Source organism: Aethalodelphis obliquidens, unplaced genomic scaffold (genome assembly GCF_003676395.1).
Source record: "Aethalodelphis obliquidens isolate GAN/ISIS:26980383/991018 unplaced genomic scaffold, ASM367639v1 scaffold42, whole genome shotgun sequence".
NCBI lineage: Eukaryota > Metazoa > Chordata > Mammalia > Artiodactyla > Delphinidae > Aethalodelphis > Aethalodelphis obliquidens.
Window position 1 is genome coordinate 1122920 of NW_020837986.1, and position 17422 is coordinate 1140341.

Here is a 17422-nt window from a genome sequence, read left to right on the forward strand (position 1 = left end):
GCCGGTGAAGGCAGTGGCCGTGGCGATGAAACGATGGGCAGGAAAAGTATTTGCAGGTGAACTTGGCGAAGAAGGCAATACACTGGCTGTGGAAGCAGTGCGAGAATGCAAGCTGGCCCCCTGATTCCTGCAAGAGCAGCCCTTCCGGGTGACTAAGGAGGCACCCACAAGGGTAGAAAGAAAACAGGCGCTAGAAATGGCTTAGGAGCTGAGGGCAGGGAGAGTGTCCGGATGGAGGACGGGTTGGTCTGCAGTGAGCAGAGAGAAGGTAAACTGAGGACAGAAGAGCGGCCCGTTGATCTGGGAGGTCAGCCGGTTGCTGGGGCAGCTGGGTGGCAGCCAGATCGCAGTGGGTTGAGTTTAAGAGGTGACAGAGCAAGGACCTTGTGTTTGCCATGTTATCAGGAAGCTTGGTTTAAAAGGAAGTAGATAGAGAAGGTACTAGCTCGGGGATACGGAGTTGAAAAGATACGCCCTTTAAAAAGAGGTGGAAGGGTTCCCTGGTGGCGCAGTGGTTGAGAGTCCACCTGCCGATGCAGGGGACACGGGTTCGTGCCCCGGTCCGGGAAGATCCCACATGCCGCGGAGCAGCTGGGCCCGTGAGCCATGGCCGCTGAGCCTGCGCGTCCGGAGCCTGTGCTCCGCAACAGGAGAGGCCACAACAGTGAGAGGCCCGCGCACCACAAAAAAAAAAAGAGGTGGAACATTCACGTGTGTTAAAATCAAAAGAGTTTTACAAAGATACAGTGAAAGGTCTTCTCCCACTCCTGTCCCTCACTTACCCAGCTGTCCCCCTCCTCTGACCCTTCACGGTTGTTAACTTCTGTTGCAGTTTTTTATGTGTCCTTGAAAATACGTTAAGATGCAAGAGAGGAAGGTTGCCAGTGCAGGAAAGGGGGGATGAGTGACGGGGGCAGGACCTTGCTGCCCACAGGACAGGGGGAGCCCACAGCCCAGGGGAGGGATTTGCCCTGACGGCTCGGCCTGGAGCAGGACCAGTGATATGGGGGTAGCGTAGGTAGGTTTGTAGAAGGGCTGCCGGAAAACGGAGGGCATGCTGGCCCCGTTCTCTTGATGAGGTGACAGGCTGGTCCATCTGAAAGGAAGGGAGGTGTGGAGTAATCGCAGCTACATTGGCTGAGGGCCTGGATTTTGCAGAATACTTTCCATATATGGTATCACTTAATCTCGACAAACCCCATGAGATGAGTACTCTTGATAGCCCCATTTTTCAGACCAGGAAACTGAGACTCAGAGAGACTAAATAACCTGCCAGTTGTCGACAGCTCAGAACGCGGCGCAGCTGCCTCTCAAACCCAGGTCTGGGCGACCCCAGGCCAGTGTTCTTGGCACTGCCTGCTCCTGCCCTCCTCCTCAGCTCTTCTCGTCCTAAGGACTTCATTTCTCCTCCCCAAGCTCGGCTAATTTAACGAGATGGCCTGGGAGCTGCGCGCTCTTACAGAAGTGCCGAAGCATTTTACGGGCCTCGCGCAGCGTAGCTGACTTCCCCAGAAGCAGGAGGCGCAGGAGGTGGCCCGGAAATGCTGTCCCGGGAGGAGAACTGACGTTTGGAGTTGGAAGGCTCCCAGTGTGATGCAGACCAGCGCTCTTCAAATCGTTCCGTCCTGTGACCTTTTCTCGCAGCGCACGCGTCCCTCACCGTGGAGGTGAGGGAGGGTTTCTGTGTCCTCGCGAGCAGCGTGCCGTTAAAGGGGAGAGACGTGGGTAGGCCCGACTCCTCTGCAGCAGCAGTACCTGGGCTCCGTCGCTTGCTTAGCACTGGAAGAAAAACGAAGACCCCCCCGGGGCTTTTGTGCTCTCCAGATTCTTCCATTCCAACCGAGAATATTAAAGTAACACACGAGAGATAGAGAATGATGGAACGGTAAGCTGTGAGGCACAGACTATAGAGTGAGTAAGTTCAGCAACAGGAAAGACCAGTGAACATGAGAGGAGGGGTGTCAGCCGCAGTTGCAGGAAGGATGCAGGTGCTCCCATGGGAAAGGTTCACGTGCTCAAGGGAGGCTCTGTCACCAGCTGTCATTTTCGAAAAGCCGTTTTGAAATTAGCTGCTTCTAGCCCCTTGGTATTCTTAGTTTTCCCAGGGCTAGCACTTTGAGGAACAATGATACGGACTCTGAGGGAAAGTGAAAAAAACGCGTCAGGCTGATCACAGTTTCAGATTGAAAGGGTCCTTAGAGGTCATCAGATTTCATCCTCCACCCACATAGGAGCCCCTTCCACAGCACTTTGTACAGGTGCCCGTCCAGTCTTCCTCGATTGCTTCCAGTGACCGAGAGCCCAGCATTCAAGAGACAACCTCTTCCACTGTCTGACGGCTTTAGTTAATATCAATAGAAAACTCTTACGGTTACCAAAGGGAAAAGGGGGTGGGGGAGGGATAAATTAGGAGTGTGGGATTAGCAGATACACACTACCATATATAAAATAGGCAAACAACAAGGTCCTACTGTATAGCACAGGGAACTAGATTCAATAATCCTGTAATAAACCGTGATGGAAAAGAATATGAAGAAGAAAATATACATACACACACACACACACAGACACGCATATATGTGTATAACACTGCTGTACACCAGAAACTAACAAAACATTGTAAATCAACTATACTTCAATTAAAAAAAAAAGAAAAACTCTGATATTGAACTAATATCTGTTTCTTTGTGACTTGCCCTGGTTAGCGGGTTGTCATCTCCCAGATCTCTCTTGTATTCCCTCGGTGGGAATTTTTTTATTCCATAGACCAGGGTGGTACAGAAAGGATACACATAACTGCAGACCGGTCTCATCGTACTGGTGATTCCCTGATTGATCCAATAAACATTTATTTAGCAAATCTGAAGCAGTGTGAAGAGCTACTTCTGTCTCGGGCTTGGGAGTCCACAGAAGGGCCCCTGTGAGCTATTCACAGAGCAGTAACCTGCCACAGGGAGCAGATGGCATGTGTCTTGTCCCTGGTCCCGCAGTCCCGGGCCGCACGCCAGCTGATGGAGAGGACCCAGTCATCCAACATGGAGACCCGGCTGGACGCCATGAAGGAGCTGGCCAAGCTCTCTGCGGACGTGACCTTCGCCACCGAGTTCATCAACATGGATGGCATTGTTGTGCTGACGCGGCTTGTGGAAAGCGGAACCAAGCTCTTATCCCAGTGAGTGTTGCTGAGGTCTCGTTTGGGAGCTCTCGAGAGATTTACGACACGGCGCAGGGCATCCTATGCTCATTTCCGTTGAGTCAAATGAGCTTATTGAGCTCCTTCTGCATACAGAGCAGCGTGCCCAGCACCAGGGTCCACACAGAGGGGTATAATTCACTATTGTGGTCCTGAATCTTGTAGTCTAGTTGGGCTCTCACAAATTCAGTGACGGTACAAAACAGTACTATGCTGAGTGACGTGAAAGTCGGGGCTCTAGAAGTCAAGAAGAGAGAGGTCAGCTCACGGCTGAAATCATTTCCGGAAAATGACCGGCTTGATGGAAGTTAGCAGACTGTCCATTAGCAAGTAGAACAGGTGTCTGTGTGTTCTTAACCGCACCCCTGCGTCCCTCCCTCTCCAGTCACCTCCCCACTCCACACACAGGCTCCTTATACAGAGACGCGCACGGGCCCTCCTCTGTGTTTACCGGGGCGTATCCCCACCCATCCGCTGTCTCCCTGTCACCCATTTTCACGGGGGCAGGGGGGCGTCCGGAACTTTGCGACGCACTGCAAGTGGCTTTGTGGTACTCCAGTGCCAAGGTGAACGTGGCGGGAAACTGCCATGCCATTATCAGCAGTGAGTAAACAGATGTTTAGTTTGTCTTCTAAGCCCACAGAACCTAAGCTGGCAGAGAGGGAGTCAGAAACCTTTGAGTTGATGGATCAGCTACTGAAATTTTTAGCCAGACCGAGCAGCTAGTCTTGGGTATTTGTTTTAAGTCTTGGATTCTCCGGCTGCACGGAAATCTCGAAGCCTTTGGCTGCCATCAGCACTGACCCAGACGTTCCGCAGTCTCCCGGGAGTGCGGGGTTGGACTGGCCTTCGTCTCCTCTTTAAAGTGGAGGTGATACCTCCCTTGCCATATTGTCATGAGGAGTACTGTGGATGAGAATGGGTCAGAACATGCTTTGCAAATGGAAATATAGTTTGTAAATTATAGAGCACTGTACAGATGTATAAAGATTGACGTGTATACAGAGCAGAGACAGAGGGGAGAAAACATTTCAGCCCTCATTCTCTGTCAGCTCTGTGGTAGGGTTTCGCATGCACTGTCACCCTGCCCTCACCACAACGCCGTGAGGTTAACGCTGTGAGAGGAACTCAGTTTCACAGAGAAAGAAATAGAAGTTTGAACAGATAAAATTTGCACAGTTAGTAAGTAGTTGAACCCATGGCCAGGGTTCATCCTCTTTCTCCTGTGCTCTGCCGCCTCCCAGCCTAAAAGTGAACCTGGGATGTAAGCTCCCTCGGGTACCCCACCAAGTGCTGGGATTTGACAAGGCCAGACCCAGAAGCCTTTCCTTTGGTGATTCCAGGGAAGAAGCTGCTCCACACCTAGCTTAGGTGTGTGCCAGGCGCTGGCTCACAGTGGCGTTCGCTGATTTCTCAGGTGGTGCTTACGTTGAAATCCGTCCCTATTGTGGCTGCCTTCACACCTGTGCTCCCCAGTTCTGAATCTTTGTATTGTTTTGTGTGTGTTTTGCACATGTCTCAGCTACAGTGAGATGCTGGCATTCACCCTGACTGCCTTCTTAGAGCTCATGGACCATGGCATTGTCTCCTGGGACATGGTTTCAATCACCTTCATTAAGCAGGTGAGGCCTCCAACATTCCGTCTTTCCTCCCTCCGTCGCCAGTTGTCCTCTAGGCTTGAGGGGAGGTGCGGGCGACACAGCTGCTCCAGCGAGGGCCGGCGTTCTATCCCCGAGGCCAGGTGTTTCATCCTCAGGCTCCGGCCTTCCTGTGGCTCCTGGAAGGTGTACTTTGTTACACTCGCAGGGCCTGCACTGAGAAGATGGAACTGGACTCCCGGAACTGATTATGGCCAAAGTGGAATTGGATTGTCAGTGAGACTCGGGATAGCGTGCAGCCAGCCAGCCAGTACCATCCCTAAGTCTTCTGACCTGCTTCCTGAGCCCTGCCTCCTCTTTGGATTAAAAAAAAAAAAAAAACCGTTCATTTCATTTGCCTTCTATTTATCAATCTGCCTTCTGTTTACAAATCTGCAAGGTAGACTGTTTGATTGTCAGATGAACTCAGTGGGGGGGGAGAAGATACTTCTAGTTTTATCCTCCTTTCTTCTAGAAGAAGGGGCAGTATCACCTCAGAAAACTGAACTAAAACCAATGAATGCTATATCTGCTGACCTAGAATTACACCTGTCATTGGGTTGGGACATTGAGAACTTCCCAATGCTGGAGATACTTAGGCACAAGTGAAATGACCATGTGTCAAAGATGTTATAATGGGGATTGAGAAAAGGAATTAGATTATAAGACTCTGAGGTCCTTTCTGTGTCCCCGAGTCTGCTGTTCTGCGTGTGTATAGGGACAAAATGTATGTCCGGAGTACAGTACATGGAGAGCAAATGAGATCCCAGCATCAGTAAAACCCTCTGCTTTTTATCCTCGGCCTTTTCATGCCTGAACCCTTATTTTGAAAACAAAAGATTAAGCCCTTAGGTTTAATGAAACATAGTTGAGTGGATGCTGTAATTTGAAATTGAGTTATCCATGCCTAGGAACTCCCTGGCACATTGGCCAACATAGCAGATACCATCATCCACCTGGGGACAGCTGTCCAAACGTGGGCAGCACACCTAAGAGGAGAGTCTGGGGGCGGCGGGCGTCCGAAACCTAAGCCTTCAGCTCTCTCGGGCCCTGAGCTTCCTAACTGACTTGCCCTCTCTGCCTTTAGATCGCAGGGTACGTGAGCCAGCCCATGGTGGACGTGTCAATCCTGCAGAGGTCCCTGGCCATCCTGGAGAGCATGGTCTTGAACAGCCAGAGTCTGTACCAGAAGATCGCAGAGGAAATCACTGTGGGACAGCTCATCTCTCACCTCCAGGTGTAAGTAGAGACCCTGCCCCAGCCTCCCTTCCCTGCCTGTTATCTTCTCCCCTCTTACTCTGTTTAAGTCTTCCAATCCTACTGCTTTGCTTGTACTCTGAGATGCTGGTCTGCTTGTTCATTCACTCATCACCTCTTCCACACTACTCAGAATTCCTCCCGTAATTCAGACCTGGTCATGTCATGCTCCCGCTTGAAATCCTCTGTAACTCTCCTTGCCTCTCAGGATAATGTGAAGTTTTTCCCAATCTTCCTGTACCACCATGGTACCAGAAAGAATTAGATGCTTTCTCCTCTGTGGGCCAAATAGTTTCTGTTTGTACCTATGATAATCATATTTATATAAAATACTGTATTTTTATTATCTGCCTCCCATTTTAAACTTTGAGCTCTCTGGGAAAAGGGGCCAATCATTTTTGTATCCCTTGTTTTGATTTAAGTAGAAGATCAATTAGCATTTGTTGAATGAACTCTTGCCGAACTAACAGTCTGCTGGTGGGGGTAGCAAGAAGTATTGTATAGGATGTGAATTCTAATCCAGGATCTACTGCAAACTAGGTCTCTGCCCTCAGCAAATTACCTAATCTCTTCTGGCCTAAGTTTCCTCGCCTCTAGACTAAGGTTAATCATCCCCGCCTCTCAGACTTGTGAGGATCAAAGAAGATAAAAGGTCCAGCATAGGGGCCAGCACAGGATAGGTATTGAGGAGGTTTTTTTGTTTTTCTGTTTTTTGCTTTTGTTTCTTTTTTAAGAAGCTTATCACATCCTAAAACATTTAACAGATAGTAAACAAAAGCCAAAGACAGATAAAGCCTTTGGAGCACTGTTTGTCTCCTCCCCATTCTTTATACTTCCCTTTCAACCATTCCACACAATTTAAGGGGACTGGACTTCCCAAAACAAGGATGGGGACACTGCTGATTCCTTCCTAACCCTTGCTCCCTTCCAGCATATGGGACATTGACAGAAGGCCCTGCCAGTTCCAGGGGAAGCCAGAGCTCCCAGACTTGGTTGATTATAGCAGCCTTGTCTTCACTCAGCTATGCTCTCAGCCTGTACCTTCCCACTAGTCCAAGTAAAAAGGAAGCACAAGGAGATTTACAGCTCTGACTTCTCCTTGTCACTTCTCTAAGGAATTCTTCAGCCTCTGTTTTCATGCCCAAAAGCCAAAAAGGTTGATTGAAGTCAGGGGGACATTGTAAACTCCAGGTGGAGAGTCCTGATTTTCCTGACCTCAGAGTTACCTCCATTTCTTTGTTTCTGAATTGGGAATGAACCAGTTACCTCCTTAGAGATGATAGAGGAGCGTGGCATTTCTTAGGGGTCAGTCTATGAACACTTTCAGCCCATTGCTGTCCCCAGAAGTCATGTCCTCTGCTGCTGGGCTGAGGGACAATTAGTAGCCTCCACCAGACCTCCAAGATGCCCCCGGCCAACCAGGACACCCAGCAGCCCCTCTGGAGAGAGCCACAGAATGCACTTATGACGTGGCAGGTGGAGAGCTCTCGTCAAGTGCCAGGATTACAAGATTCCAGAGAAGCGTTGTAGTTATTTTATTTGTTTAAAATAAAATAAGTTCATAGTCAGAGATTTTGAAAATACAGAAAAGCACAAAAAGGAAATCATTTGCCCATTATCCCCCCTCCAGACATAACCACTGTTAACAGTAAATTGACTGTGCCCCTGGGTTTTTTTCCTATGCATATTTTTAAGAAAGTTGGAATCTTACTGTACGTGCTATTCGTGCCTTGACTTTTTTTATGGACTAATAGTTACTGAACATTTCCCATGTCAAAGAACCTTCTGAAAGGGTAGTTCTAAATCTTGTGCAGGAATTCCGTGCCGGTCTAGTGGTTAGGACTCCATGCTCCCACTGCCGAGGGTGCGGGTTCGATCCCTGGTCAGGGAATTAAGATCCCGCAAGCAGTGAGGCCTGGCCAAACATTTAAAAAAAAAAAATGTATATATATATATATATATATACATTTTTTTTTTCCACCCCATATGCCTTTGAAAATCCAGTAACAGTTATGGACTCTCACCTCCCTGGAAAAAAGTATCACATAGTCAGCCAGCTACAAGGAATAATGGCTGCACCATTTCTAGGGTTCCCAGACACTCTAAGCCCATCCCTAACCCCAGGCGAAGAACCTTTATGCTAAAACAGCGTTTTTAATGACTGCTTAGGATCTGAATATATAGGAACAGAGTCGCTACTGTGGACATTTGCATTATTTACTGTTCTTGATGTTTTTCATAGTACTTGGATGAAACATCTTGCCAGTAACTCATGCACAGCTCTCTGATGACTGTCTTTGGGTAAATTCCTGTTAGTGGAATTGCTGGGTCAGGGAGTCTGCCCACTTTTAAGCTTTTGAGGCTAAGCCTCTGATTATTATTTGATTACAGTGTGCAAGTGATTGTTTTAAACCATCTCTAAGGATCGTCTTGCTGGTCAGTCTCCTAACCTCTCTCTGCTTTCTTTCTCCGTTGACACAGCTCCAACCAGGAGATTCAGACCTACGCCATTGCACTGATTAACGCACTTTTTCTGAAGGCTCCTGAGGACAAGCGACAGGTCTGTGGTGGCCTTTTCAAGCTTTTCATCTGGGCTGTCCCAAGAGAAGACTTATCCACCCAGTCATTTTCCCAAGAGTCCCTCCTCCTGCCCCTCTGCAGCCAGAGCCCGTCTGAGTGGCTTTGCTAAGGAAGACCCGGGGAAGAACTAGGAGGGAAACCAGCTGGGTCCTAGGTCAGGGCAGGGGCCTGCAAACTTTTTCCCCTCAAGGACGAGTAAATATTTTTTTGCCTGGTGGCCCTTGTGGTCTACGTGGCAACTATTCAACCTTGTCGCTGTAGCCAAAGCAGCCTCAAACAGTAGGCAGACAGGTGGGTGTGGCTGTCTTTCCATAAGACCTTCTAGACACAAACAGGCAACAGGCCTCATTTGGCCTTACTGCGAGACTACCCCTGGGTTAGAGGATCAGGGAACAGGGAGAGGAGACCCGCTGGGCCTCCCTGCCGGGTCCCAGGAGACAGAAACAAACGCAATCCTTGCTTAAGGAAGCAAGAGTGGAGGAACTTAGCTTGAAGTTTCACGTATAAAGATCCTCTGATCCAGGTTCTAAACTTTTTTCTTCCCTATCAATCAGCTGTGTGACATGATGCAAATCGCTCTGCTTCTCTGAACCCCAGTTTCCTCACCTATAACGTGGGAGTAACAACATCTGCCCCATTCACTTCATAAGGATGTCATGAGAAAAAGCCATATTTTACAAGTGAGGAAACCAGGGATCAGCTGGGCAGTGGAGCAAGGGCTGACCTAGGAGGCCAGGGTCCGAGGCTGAGTACTTTTCCTGCCACTGCTGGGCAAGTGCTCTAACACCCCTGGGTCTCCGTTTCCCTTTCTGTAAAATGCAAGGGCCAGATTAAAGATCGCTCTGAGCCCTTCCAACACGACTGTTCTAGATTTCTCTGGTCAAAGCCCAGGTGATGTACAAAAGCAAGACTTTGTAATTCTCGGTCAATACCGTGGGCTCAGTAAGTTGTAAATCCTGTGGGATTATGTACCAAGTTCCTGGAAGATTCTGGTGGGAGGACCAGGAGCGTCTGTGGTTCTGTCTGTCCTTGTCTTTCTTGGATGGCTGGCTCTGTTCATCTCTTCCTCCCTAGTCCTGTTTTGAGTGTAAGCTGAAAGCTCATTCTTCCATCTGCTTCTCTCTGTGCTTTTTGCTTTCTGCCGGCAGGACAAGCATCTTAATCCTCTAGACCTCCCTGTCACTGTAAGTAGCACTGCCATATGGAAAGGACCCCGCTCTTTTCCAGGTGGGGAGGTTGAAGCTGGGTGAGAATCTCATGATCTGATCTGGTTGTTCAGGGAGCTCCAAGACACAGGAGAAGGTTGTGTGCTGTAAATCTCATTTGTCAGGACACTTAGCGAAGTACCACGGATCAGAGTCGCATAAAGGATTAAGGGGACGCCTGCCCTGGGGAATGTGGCCCAGTCTCTCCTTTGTAACCTGCCTTCACATGGGTCTGTGGTTCAGCCAGGAAGATCAGATTCAGAAATAGCCTGTGACTATCATCTAGACGATGCCAGGTGCATCACATTCCAGCTTGCCGTAGCCAGGAGTAAAGGTAAATCCACGCCCTTTTGGACGCTTTCTAGAGCCTAGGAATTGGAAAAGCTTTAGACAGTTGGCAGAAGGGAATTTGGATACTCGTTTCTTAGAGGGAGGGTTTCTTAGAGGATTAGAGGGAGCTCAAAGAGGTCAGCTCTATGAGGATATGAAAAAGGATGAGTGCTTCCCCCGGCACCGCAGAGAAGCCTTTGGTTGCAGGCCTTTATATTCCAGCAGCAGACCACTGTCAGTTACCAACTTTGTGAGTTGTGGACAGCAAGATTTAATCGTGAGTTGGCCTCCCATAGCTACCAGAGAAGTTTCTAGTCCACCTTCCTCCTTTGCCAGTTAGTGTGTGCTCAGGGGACGCAGAGTAAAACTTAATATTCCTGACAGCGTCAGCCATTGGAATTTGGCTAGAAATCTAGAAGCGAGAGACAAAGGCCTTCCAGCTCTGAGAAAAATGACAACACTCACAGATACTGCCCCCTAGGAGAGGTGTGACAGCTCCCTCAGGCCCGTTGATTTAGAATTATCTATGAAATTAAATTAAGGCAGCAGTTCAGGAAGTGAAGTCATACTAATTAACATTGTAAGAAGTGGTGGCTGACATTGGAAGGAAGAGACAGAAGAATTATGAAAAGCTGTCAGAAAAATTAAAAGCATAGTAATCTGGGACCATTTTGTTTAGGGGAAAATAGCTTCACATTTCAGAAGCCCCACAGGGTATTACAGTGTCACAACACAGAATAATAACTGATGTGTTTTTTTGTTCCTGATGAAGTCAAGTCCTTGGCAGTGATTAAATTATTATAATCATCGTAGTCTCTTCAGAAATACAGGAAGTGTATATATTTTTAGAAGATTAGCATAAGAATGGTCAAAATAACAGTTCTGAGAGGACCCTTAAAGCTTCATTCCCTGGAAGATTAACTTAACGTAGGATACTTTATTTCCTGAGTGAGCTAAATAAATAAAGTGTTACTGTCAAAATCTGAACCAAATAAATAAAAAAGGTGACCCTGTTGTGAAAAATCACTCCAAAGCACCCAACACCTTGTTCTCTAAACTGATCAGAAGTGAATCATAGACCACCTGCTGTTTCAGAGCATCCCACCCCAGCTCCGTCTGCTGGCGTGGTGCTGGGGGCGGGGGGGGGGGGGCGCAGTGGAGGAGGATGCCGGAGCCCAAGCCCTCTTGCTCGGTTTGGAGTCAGTGTTCCATTAGAGTCCCTCCCAGCCTTGGCAGTGGTTCTGGCCTGGGATGGTGCATGTGGCTTGGGAACCATCGTGCTGCTCTGTGGCCTGTGCTTGTTGTCCATCTCCTGGCATCCTTGTAACACAAGTGTCTCGTCCTGAAGCAGCCTTTGTCCCTCTTTGAAGATGACACGGTTGATTGTACCATTGGGAAAGGAAACCCCGTTTGCATTAATGTGTACTCATGAAAGAAAATGTATGGGAATTTTTCAGAGTATAAAATACGTATTTGAAGGTCTGTGTATTTTTTTTCATTTGCCCACTTTTCATTTTAAAGGAAAAAAATTAAGGGAAAAAGCCCCAGAGCTATGACATCACCTTCCTCTTGATAGTTGTCACAGCTGCATGCCTGCCACCTTACCTTATGTTCGCTTCTTCTTTATAGGATATGGCCAACGCATTCGCACAGAAGCACCTTCGGTCCATAATCCTCAATGTAAGTTCCCAGACAAGCTATATTTTGTTACTGTTATTGTTTTGTTACTATTAACTACAACTATCACTATTATTATAGTTGTATTATTATTATTGAAATCACTGTGGAGTGGGATGGGCACTCAGAGGGTCCTTACCGATAGGTACTAAGCACTTCCTAAGCTGGAAAGCTTATGGTTTCTGATCCACTGTAAGCAGGGTTGTCTCTAGGAGGCTGTCCCACCAGGAACTGCAGAGCCTCTAAGGAGGTACTTAGCCAGATATACTGTTTGTTGCCTCACAACTCCACAGACTTTTATCCAGAGGGAATGTGTTAAAATAGGCACAGAAGAGGAATTCACTCAACTAACACCAGTCATAACCCTGAGTTGTGCGGGGCACTGGGAGGGATGCCCAGCCTGGGAGATTGCAGAGAGGAGCTGTCAGTCCTGCTGCAAAGGAGAGTTGTCAGGAGCCCTTAGAGGCGGGTCTTCAGGGAAGGCTGAGGATAAGCCAGATGACCGGTCAGAAAAGGAGTTCCTGCATGGGGAAGGGGGCACCTACGAGGAGTGTGTGGTCCGGTGGAGCTTGGGGTGAGAATTTGTGACAGGCTGGAGAGGTAGCAAAGACCAGATCAGGTAGGGCCTAGGTCTTTCTCCCAAAAGCAACTGAGAGGCTTTAATCAGGATCGTGCAATAACCAGGCTGGCGTTTTAGAAAGGTCACACTCCAAGATCCGTGTTTCCTGAGGGGTGTGTGAGGGAGGAGGGTAGAGCGGGAGTTGGCGGGGGAGGGAGGCATCTGGAGGGAGGTCTCAGTCCCTGTTCTGCAGTGGGGATGTGGGCGGGGAGAGAGCTGAGGTGGGAGGTGAGGGCGGAGAAGGAGAGTCAAGGAGCTGGGTTAAAAGGCCCTTTTATCAGTCGTGCAAAACCAGGTGCACCTGGGAGACCACAGTGTAGGGAACAAAATGAGAAATCGAGAGTCAAGTGTGAAAGGCTTCCTAATTCTGAGCATGAACTTTGGAGTCGGCAGCCCCCGCTCTGCCTTTAACCAGTCTTTCATCTTGAGCGGTTCACTTAACTCCTGTGGGCTTCAGTTTGCTTATCTGAATGTGAGGCCCACATGAGCTGATACATATACACAGGGCTTAGCAGGGGGCCTGGCACTTGGTGAGCGCTCTGCTCACATGGGCAGTTCCTTCACCGTAAACAAGATACAGAGGTGACAGAATTCAAGAAGTAACCGTGGGCACCTGTGAGGTGGAGCGATCAGCTGCTCTAAACAGGCAGAGCCCACCGGACTTCACCTCGCAGAGCGAGCTCCTGCCTGCGGGCCACCTCCCTGGTCACACAGCCCCGCTGCCAGCCCGGCAGGAAGGACCTGGCCAGACGCTTCCGCCCTCTGCCTGCCTCACAGGTCCCCACATTCTTGTCTCCCGTGTCCGAGCGGTTGTGTTGGGCGCCATCCTCTGCATGTGTGGGAGTGGGTGCCCTTCTCAGAGAACTTTAATGAATTTCGAGGCTTATCATTTACCTGAACGAGATTAGACGTTCATCTCATTTCTGGACAAGCCTGGTGAACAAGCAAAGATTCCATCCACTATAGAAGACAGTTTGGTGTCAGGACTCAGACTGAACCGGTCTGCTAGGAGAAGGTTAACGCGTGCTCACTTAAGTCCCGGGATTGAACGGAGTTGAGCCAGGGAGCTGAGGCCTCGAGGTACTTGCCAGTTAAATAAGACTTCATCAGACTGGCACTGTTCTTCTTTAAGCCATTGATGACTCGAGGAATTACCCTCCCACTCTGACATCTCTGAGATTGAGAAACGGGGATTAAAGTGAATGGAAACCAGTATCACATTAACTTTAACCTCTCTTCAGAGTGGTTTTATGAATTCTGGAGAGAGGTGAGGAGAGAGGAATAGGGGTAGATGGGTAGGGAGAAATCAGAGTGACAGAGGGAGGGACGCAGAGAAAGGAAGAGGCTCAGAGTGAGGTGGAGGGGCAGAAGCAGCCTAAGCTGAGAGAAGAGACTGGAGGCGGAGGAGGGGCAGAGCAGACCTTGAGAAGGAAGCTTGGGAGGGGCGAGGAGGCTTGGTGAGAGAGGTCAGGCCGCGGAGAGGGCTCAGGGAGGAGGTGAGCAGAGCGGCGCTGTCCCCTAGAACCTGCTGTAGCTGGGGAGGTGTGTGCAGAAAGGGTGGCCCAAGCCACGTATGGCTGTTGAACACTTGAAATGTGTCTAGCGTGGCTGGGGAACTGAATTTGTAGTTCTTTAAAGTTTCAGTTTAAATGCCCACGTGTGGCTTCTGGCTACTGTATTGGGCCTTGCAGATATAGGGAAAGAAAGACAGAGAAAGGAAGAGCTCTCATGGAGTTGCACCGGTGGGGAGAGGAAGTCTAGAGCAGCGCCGTCCAGTGGAAATATGATGCGAGCCACTTGTTTCATTTAAGTGTTCTAGTAGCAGCGTTGACTAAAAAAGGAATAGGGGAAATGAATTTCAATAATATAATTCATTTAACCCGGCATATCTAAAATACTATGATACCAACATGTAATCAATAGGAAAATTGTTAATGAGATATTTTACATTTTCTGTTTCCATACTAAGGCTCTGATATCCAGTGTGCATTTTACATTTACAGCACATCTCAATTTGGACTGGCCACATTTCAAGTGTTCACCAGCCACAGGTGGCTAGTGGCTACCAGACTGGACTGCACAGATCTAAAGAGATTGATCCCGAACCAGAGCAAGCTCTAGAGAGAGCTGACCTAGAGTTAGAAAGCTAAGTATTTTAGAGTACAGCAGAACTTTCTGATATGTTCCACTTCTACTCTGTCATTGGATGTAGCCACTAGCCACTTGTGCCTCCTGAGCTTAAAATGTGGCTAGTGCGACTGAGGACCTGAACTTTTAACTTGAATCAATTTTAACTGACTTAGATGCACGTGGCCACATATGGCTAGTGGCTACCATACTGGACAACACGGCTCTAGAGACGAGGTAGACCGAGTAAGAGAACACGAAGGGCACAGAGGGCGGTTACGTGTGGGAAACTGGGCAAGAGTCTCCTTTGGGCAAGAAAAGACCAAGAACGACAGGATTCTAGATGGTGAGTGAGACAGAGGGAGTGAGGAATGCAAGGGAGCAGGCAGGAAAGAGCAGGAGGCTACTGCGGGCGAAGGAACAGGACACCAAGGGACAGGACGGGAACCAGCATTGGTCAGCCCGGAGGACAGAGGGGGGCTGTGGCATGTAGAACAAGACAGAGATGGAGCGTGAGAGGTGGAGAAGTACCTAAGGTTGGTGGGCATCAGGGAGGAGGTGGTGAGCTGAGTGGGTGGGGAGGATAGAATTAGAGGAGAGGAGAGGGATGTGGTGTGGGGACATGGGGAGGGGGACATACCCAGAATGAGCAGAGGGAAGGGGAGGGACACCAGTAGGAGAGAAGGGGGCCGGACAAGGAGCGTTAGATGCCCCTCTTTGTGTAGGTGTCTCGAGATGATTGAAAGAAAATGATCTTTTCGGAACCTCTCTACCTGGTGAGGCCATCCAAAACATTTTATTTTTCTAAGGGAAAACAAAAGAATTGTACTGTCCAGTTCTGCAAGCGACTCTTCACGCACACTCTGTTGTCTGGATCGATTGGAATGAGGTCCAGCGGCTGATCTCCCGCATCGTAATGTTACTTCCCTGGCCAGGGGCGTGCACAAAAAAAGACGGTGCCCTTGAGGCCTGCAGTGAACCATCTCTGCCTGAATCAGACCCATTCATGTTCCATCCCCTTCTGGAACTCCCTGTGTGGGGGAGGAAACCCTGTCCCCTGCCCAGCGTACTGTCTTTTCACCAGCATGGATGTGACTCTTCAGTAAAAATCAGTCCAACCCTCTGCTCCCTGCCTTTGCTCTCTCCAGCATGTGATCCGAGGGAACCGCCCAATCAAAACTGAGATGGCCCATCAGCTGTATGTCCTGCAAGTGCTGACCTTTAACCTTCTGGAAGAAAGGATGATGACCAAGATGGACCCCAATGACCAGGTCGGTTCTAAGTGGGACAGAGCTTTCCTGGCTGGCATCGTGTGCTGTTTGATGTGGTGCATTCCGCCCTGTGTATCGAGCACCTGCTGTGTGTCAGGAACTGTGCTTAGTTGTGTCAGCTTTGTGCCTCACCATGATCCCTTTCTGCTGGGTGACTGGGCCAAGCCCACCTCTGTCCTGCGATGCTAGAGGTGATGCGTCCTCAAAGATCGATCGGGGCCAGAGTTCTGCCCGGAAAAGCTCTACCCACTCTTTCCTTTCCTTGTTTCCCTTGACTCACCTGCTGACTGTCTATTTCACCTCCCAGGCTCAAAGAGACATTATATTTGAACTGAGGAGGATTGCATTTGATGCAGAGTCTGACCCTAGCAACATCCCCGGGAGTGGGACTGAAAAACGCAAAGCCATGTATACCAAGGACTACAAGATGCTGGGATTTACTGTGAGTTTCACAGAGCATGGACACCGGTAGACCTTCTCCCCTGACCGGGAGTCAGAGGGCCACCCAGACAGAACCCTGACAACCCTCTCTCATAACATGATGGTGGCCCCGGAACAGAAGACACTAAGGAGCTGGAGGGGCCTTGACACTTGCTTTGCTTTGGCTGTGGCAGGTTCACAAGTTTATGTGCCACATTTGGCCCCTTGAAACAAACCCATCTGTAGGAGGGCCCAGGAGGTCAGCTGAACGAGTGGAGAGGAGATCTCTTATCAAAGCAGCTAGGTTCTTTGAAAATCTGGAGTGGGTATGTTGTGATAGGCTACAACTTGAGAATGGAGCTAATTCATTTAAATACTTACTGGGCATCTACTCGGCACCCAGCAGTATTTAGGCAGGTGGGATGTAAGACGAGTCAGGCACCGTCCAGTGGCCTTGAGCTCACGGCCTCGTAGTAGAGATGGGCACGTGACAAGAGCTACAACAGAGGCAGGTGTGACGTGCGGGCGGCATATGGTAGAGGGGTGATCGGGATCCCCCTCAGGTGAGCTCGCACGCAGTGTCTACCGAGTCTCAAATCAGGTGTGTTTATCTCTACAGAACCATATCAACCCAGCAATGGACTTTACCCAGACTCCTCCTGGAATGCTGGCCTTGGACAACATGCTGTACTTGGCGAAAGTCCATCAGGACACTTACATCCGGGTAAAGGCTGGGGAACAGCCTTCTCTGTGTTGATGCCTCATCGCTTGCCTCCCTGCCTCCCTCACCCTCCCGTTCCTCTTCTGCCCACAGATTGTCCTGGAGAACAGCAGCCGAGAAGACAAGCACGAGTGCCCCTTTGGCCGCAGTGCCATTGAGCTCACCAGAATGCTCTGTGAGATCCTACAGGTCGGGGAACTGCGTAAGTCTGGGTGGCTGCCCCCTTCCTTCAGCCATTGCTTGTACTCAGGAGCCTGGTGAGACTCGACGATATAGAGTTAGGTGTCCATGGGACTGGACAGCCTTACTGTACTTTTTAAAAATTACCACGAGAGCTACAATCTGTCTACTGTTGTCTATGGGAGTCGTGGCTGTGGCTTGTTTG

General features: G+C 49.3%; 1 protein-coding gene across 10 annotated transcripts in view; it reads left to right on the forward strand.

Moving 5' to 3' along the window:
- ELMO2 (engulfment and cell motility 2) overlaps positions 1-17422 on the forward strand; it is a 38409-nt gene that overhangs the window by 13137 nt on the left and 7850 nt on the right. For 3 of the 10 annotated variants that reach the window (XM_027078149.1, XM_027078148.1, XM_027078152.1), the window contains 9 exons: positions 2991-3172; positions 4716-4815; positions 5918-6069; positions 8569-8647; positions 11832-11882; positions 15774-15896; positions 16204-16338; positions 16936-17040; positions 17131-17239. In XM_027078149.1, coding sequence (XP_026933950.1) covers positions 2991-3172; positions 4716-4815; positions 5918-6069; positions 8569-8647; positions 11832-11882; positions 15774-15896; positions 16204-16338; positions 16936-17040; positions 17131-17239 — 1036 coding nt within the window. Of the gene's footprint in view, positions 1-646; positions 1668-2990; positions 3173-4715; positions 4816-5917; positions 6070-8568; positions 8648-11831; positions 11883-14647; positions 14972-15434; positions 15539-15773; positions 15897-16203; positions 16339-16935; positions 17041-17130; positions 17240-17422 lie in introns of those variants that run through there. The other 7 variants (XM_027078154.1, XM_027078153.1, XM_027078151.1 and 4 more) reach the window with 6 other exon arrangements.